At 42.4% G+C, this 6,477-nt stretch overlaps 1 protein-coding gene across 1 annotated transcript; it reads left to right on the top strand.

Annotated features, from left to right (window-relative positions):
- Positions 1–2,719: 2,719 nt before the first annotated feature.
- LOC139717516 (uncharacterized) lies at positions 2,720–5,708 on the top strand. The gene is made up of 3 exons (XM_071629019.1): positions 2,720–4,121; positions 4,293–5,194; positions 5,664–5,708. The coding sequence occupies exons 1-3, from the start codon at positions 2,720–2,722 to the stop codon at positions 5,706–5,708; spliced, it is 2,349 nt and encodes a 782-aa protein (XP_071485120.1).
- The last annotated feature ends 769 nt before the right edge of the window (positions 5,709–6,477 follow it).

Genomic DNA, 6,477 nt, shown 5'->3' on the forward strand with positions numbered 1-6,477 from the left:
CGACGAATGTTTTTCTTTTATTTCTTTTCAATTTCGATACTTTTTAAGAGCATCAAGTTTCCATCATCATTTTCACCACCGATCTTCACCTCATTTTCAAGTAGCCCTTTTCAATTCTATGCAGGCAGTTTGTTATTCTGAGATTAATGTGCATTATAAAGAAACATGATCACCACTGACGCGTCGAAGTACTTTGTCTACGAGTTTTATACGAGTAAAAAGAGTAAAAAGAAGAGAGACATTAAACCTAAAAATAATGCTGGTGCATGTAGCCCGATCGTCGACTACATCCCCCTCCCCAGAAAAAAAAATGACTATTACTAACTCTATAGATACGGCGACATTGACTATAGCATGCTGTATTTCATGCTTGACGAATAATGATGAAGGTCAATCAAATTGATCACAATTTTGATAACTTGATACTATTTGTATTCTGTACAGCACGCCTTAGTGACCCTAGTGTTTAAATCATCTTTTCTCCCTTTCGGAGTATATGAACCTGCACCTTCTAAATCTCTCTTCCCTCAATCACCTTTGAATAGGCAAGGATGTCCAATTCTAAAAAGTACATCATTTTAATGCTTAGAGCTTACTCTTTTAAACTATGTAGAAACGTAGAAATTTGCTTTGGCTTTCTTTTTGCAAATTTTGAACCGTGCGGTCGCATGTTCAAGTTTGTGTAAAATGATTAAAGAACAGCTTCCTGAACTTACCAACCTATCTCGCGGTAAGGAAAGTATGGTGATCGAGGGCTGGATCAACAGTCTAACAGTCGGGACCGTTCCAAAGTACTACTGAGCAGCAGAATGGGTAGATGTGTAGACAACGGTCTGATTTTATTAGCATGATCTATGATCTATCAAACCCTTGTATGACGGATCTTTTTTTTTTTCTTTCTTTTCAATTTCGATACTTTCTCAGAGCAACAAGTTTCCATCATCATTTTCACCGGCCATCTTCGTCTCATTTTCAAGTAGCCCCTGTCACTTCTATGCAGGCAGTTTGTTATTCTGGGAATAATATGCATTATAAAGAAACATGATTAGCTGGCGCGTCGAAGTACTTTCATGGAAAGTTTCCATTGGGGGAAAAACATGGTATTGATGTACATGAGGGAGCAAAAAAAAAGAGTAAAAGGAAGAGAGACATTGAACATTGACCTTGAGAATAATGCTGGTGCATGTTGCCCTAACGTCGACTCCTCCCCTACAGAAAAAAATACCCCCCCCCCCAAAAAAAAAAAAAACACCTGACTAATATTACCTGTATAGATACGGCGACATTGACTATAGCATGCTGTATTTCATGCTTGATGAATGATGGCGAAGGTCAATCAAATTGATCACAATTTTAATAACTTAAACAAAAGGAAATAGAACATGTATGATTAAGTTTGACAGACATTTTTCCAAACGCCTTCTCGACAATACTCACGAGCTTTAGATCTGTGACGCGAACGCTAAGACGACGCAGCTTTCCGGGTTGAGCAATGAAAACAGCTGTCTGGAACAGAACAGAAGCAGAACACCATTTTTAGCCTAAAGCTTTAGACCTAAACTCGCTCTTACCAAAGCCAAGACGCACAGCACGCAATTACGCACACATGTACACGTACACACTTAATTTGAACTTGAAAGTGAAGAGCTTTCTGACTAGACAAAAAAATGAGTAGAAGTGTGACTATTCTGTGAGGGTCTCAGGGCATCCGTTTTGATTTGTCTTAACATGTTACTTGGAACTTCTATCCAAAGACTGAACATTTGAAGAAATTTTAATTCGCATGAAAAATATCTGCTGCCTCCCTCTCACTCTTTCTCATCGACAATATTTGACAGCCTAATGTTCTTGATCCCATCCAGATCTACACACATCATGTTAAACTGTTTCTGCACAAAAAAGAGTCACAGGGAGCTGCACAGTAAATAACGTCGACTAGAATCAAGCACTATCACAATCAAGTGAACGCGATTTCTTTCAAGGATTTTTGTTGATTCAACCCCCCCCCCCCCCACCCACAATTAGGGTACCATACCCTATTACAAATCCCTTGCATTCAAGAAGATCTTGACAATTCAAGATAATAAAAGATAGAGGAACGATTCTACTGCGCAATTAAAACAGTTTCTCACGTTTATTTTGATCATATTTTTCAAATGACATTTATGAAAAGTATGTTATTATCAGGCATTGTGAGGGGTTTATATGGAATACTGAGAAAAAAGAATGTATTTACTGAGGTGCCTTAACATAACACATTGACACATTGTTTAATGATTCATATTTTGCCTGAGGGTAATATTGGGGCAATAAAACTGGATGGGTTCGTTGGAGGATCCGCATTAACCCGAAAGTGTTTCACCTATAGTTAACGACGGGGTAATTGGCTATGCAAGCCTGCATTATTTTTGTTGTTATAGTATTGATATAATTACTATTATCATTGCATTGTTACATTATCATCGTCATCATTGAAAATGATCACATTAGGTCAAAAGTAAAGACAATATGGTACAGGTCGCTTTCATGCGTACATACGTACGTGATGGCGCTATCACATAGACGCCTACACACCTCGTTTGCCTTAATATTTGTTTCAATTTGCATGTTTGTGTTGGAGTGACTGCTCTTATAACCTGTCTCGTGTCTATAGGGACCCACCAAGATCAATCTGGATGCAGTATTGTGAGGTAGGACATTTGTGAATTACAGAGCAATCATGTTGATTCTTCACTGGACTCTCACTGTTGTCTCAGTATATCTATTGCGGACCATCAACGATAGCCAGACCGCTAGTCCTGGCAGCCTACTCTGGCGTCCCACCGTGCATACCACCAGGCGAGGTAGCCCGCTCGATAAAATGGATGCCAAACTTGAACTTCCCGTGCACAGGTCACATCAAAGACGTCGACTGTCATACCCAGTAGACTCTTTGTTCAGGTTACGTAATCACGCCCCTGTGTCTTTATCACACTCAACGTTGGACACCATTCGACAACTTGGAATCGACCGTCAATCTCAGAGGCAAAAACGCAACCAAAGAGGTAAAAGAGGGGGCAGACGACTTCGACGGAAGATACCAACGGTAATCGGACATCGGATGACATCGACCGACTCAGGAAGCGAACTGCCACAAAGAAATAGAACCAATCTGATATGTGTCCCGCTCGTGTCAGCTCAATCGGTAAGAACACTACCCGAGTTTCCTACATTTCTTTTGGCGAACTCGCGGTCGCTCAACAACAAATTTGATGAGTTCTCCGCCTATGTTAGAACTTATGATATTGACGTCACAGCAGTCACCGAAACCTGGTTTCGTTCCGATCTACCCGACGATTACATCACGTTGGAGAATTACGATGTGTTTGTGAAATCGAGATCGCACCGCCGGGGAGGGGGAGTAGCTTTGTATGCAAAGCAATCACTGAACTCTCAACCGGTCTCGGACATCATCGTTCCTGATGAATTAGAAGTCGTATGGTTGAAAGTTTGCCCAGAACGACTCCCACGATCCGTTTCCATCATTGTTGTAGCGGCCATTTATCACCCACCCAATGCGCCTACAGCCGACAGCCTGATCGATCATCTTCTTGAATCGATGGACCTCATTTCGTCTAAGCACCCCAATGCTGGCTTTATCCTTTTGGGGGACTTCAATGAACTCGACATCACTCCACTGACTGCCAGTAATGGATTTGCTCAAGTTGTTGACAAACCGACCAGGGGTCATCAAACACTGGACAAAATTGTGAGTAATATAAACCAATTTTATGTGACACCATCCATACTACCCCCACTTGGAGCCAGCGACCATGCCACGGTCATGTGGTCTCCACGGGAATTCACACCTAAGCCGAATCGAGTTCACATACGAACAACTCGACCTATGCCGGTCAGTGCCATGCGTGAATTCGGTCAGAAGCTGAGTGATTGTGACTGGTTTCATGTACATGATGCTACTGATGTTGACGCTAAATGTGAGACATTTTATTCAACCCTTCTGCCGCTGATCGACACATACTTCCCCACACGTACCACAAGAACGCATGACAATGACAAACCTTGGATCACGCCTAAAATCAAATCTCTAATCAAGCAACGTCAGAGGGCATTTGCCGCTGGTAAAACAGCACGCTGGAAGCAGATAAAAAACAAGTTAATCAGATGTATAGCCTCTGCAAAGTCTTCATTTTATGTGGAACGTGTACAAAAAATGAAGAAGATAAACCCCTCCCAGTGGCATTGAAATATAAAATCTATGACTGGAACAACGACTAATCAGACTCCTGCAGTGATTGAGGGATTACGTCAGGGTGACTTTGCAGGGAAAGCTGGGCAGATCAACGAGTCTTTCATCGATGTCGCCAAGGACATCGACAAACTCGACCTCACTTCCCTCCCCTCGTTCCTACCGACTGCCCAGCCTATCCCACTCGTTCAACCATGGGAGGTACACAGGGAGCTTCGTTCTATCAACCCGCGGAAAGCCTCTGGCCCAGACGGCATTCCTGCCAAAATCATCACCGAGTTCGCATATGAACTGAGCAACCCGCTTACCCACCTCATCAATGCATCTTTCAATGAAACTACCGTGCCCAAACAATGGAAGCGCGCGATCATTGTGCCAATCCCGAAAAAACCTAAGCCGTCCATTGAAGATCTGAGACCAGTCTCGCTAACGGACCACTTCTCAAAAATAGCTGAAAAGTTCATAACCCGCTGGCTTACGAGCAGCATTAGCTCCTCTATTGACCCTTCTCAGTTTGGAAATAGGAAAGGTCATGCAACGGCGCATTATCTCATCGACATCCTGAACACCATCTTTCGCAATGCTGACAAACCCAAAACCGTGTCAACACTGGTAGCCGTGGATTTCAGCAAAGCGTTTGATCGCATTAACCACAACATCGCGATATCCAAGATGCTCGAGATGAATGCCCCGCCCGCAGTAGTCGCGTGGATATGTAGCTTCCTCTCCAGCCGCGAGCAGTGTGTTAGATACATGTCCACGTACTCTGATTGGCTGGAAGTTTCCGCGGGCGCGCCTCAAGGGACTTTGCTTGGTCCGGTCATATTTTTGTGTATGATCAACGACGCGTGTCGTGATAGCGCCCACCCCAGTTGGAAATATGTCGACGATCTGTCATTACTGGAATGCAGGAAAGTGAACGAGACGTCAACTCTTCAGAACACTGTACATGAACTAGATATTTGGTCAGCAAGTAACAATATGAAATTGAACCCCAAGAAATGTGTTGCAATGAATGTCAGTTTTGTACGTACAGAATTGATTTCGCCAAAAATAACCATTGGAAATCAAGAGGTAAAGGAAGTAACAGTTGTAAAACTACTGGGAGTTTTGATCCAGAATGACCTCAAATGGAATTGTCTTGTTAATGATATTGTCAAGCGGGCAAGCATGAGGCTACACATGCTTCGAATTCTCAAGGGATTCAATCTTCCCCTGCGTGACCTGTTGACAGTCTATTGCTCGTATATACGGCCCGTAGTAGAGTATTGTGCACCAGTTTGGCACTCGGGTATAACCGAAAGTCAGAAGGCTCAAATTGAGCGAATCCAACGAAGGGCTTGCCGCCTCATGCTTGGGCCGCTCTATGGTCACTACAGACATGCTCTGGACACTCTGTGTCTCCCAACTCTAGATAGCAGACGTGATAAGCTGGCTCTCAAATTGGGTAAAGGCTTGACCAAAACACAGTCACCCTTCCACCATTGGCTCCCTCCTACACGAGCCGCCATAACTTCTAGATCTTTACGTAAAGGTCAAGCTTACTCAGAAGTCCGCTGTAAAACGGAACGATACAGGAAAAGTGCTCTTCCATACATCATAAGGCTACTCAATACTAACGGTGTGTGAAGCTATCAGGCAAGATATAGAAGGTTGAATTACATCCTTTTGTTTTTCACTGTTTCTAAGAGTACCCATAATTATATGATCTAATTTATTGATGGTGTTGCTTTTTATATGAATGTTTGTAATGGTGCAATATTAAGAAATTTCACAGTAATTCATTGGTGTGATAATAATTACATTTTAAGTTGAATTCATTTTTACTCCATACAAGTCAAAACTTTTTGTCATACAGTATACTCAAGGCAGTTTCAATACACGTAGTATTATTTGCAAATCGATTGTTATCCCGGGGAACTCATATACTTTTCACTGGTATAATTTTATGGTGCAGATGTCAATCGTTTGTCTCGTTATTGAGCCTATACTGTCTCAGCTCTTAGGCAGCAATTTCATTCATACATAAACACAACACACACACACACACACATACACACACAACGCATGCATGCACACACATACACACACACACACTCACGCACACACAGACACACAGACACACAATCATACGTGTACAAGTATCCCATGCTTTTGCACGCACTTCAACAGAGCGTTTGTAACAACACCGAGAGGTAATTTCCTCGTGGTAAGAAATAGATTAATTT

The sequence above is a fragment of the Diadema antillarum genome, unplaced genomic scaffold (genome assembly GCF_040938485.1).
Source record: "Diadema antillarum isolate AM-2024a unplaced genomic scaffold, OU_Dant_1.0 scf00000076, whole genome shotgun sequence".
NCBI classification, from domain to species: domain Eukaryota; kingdom Metazoa; phylum Echinodermata; class Echinoidea; order Diadematoida; family Diadematidae; genus Diadema; species Diadema antillarum.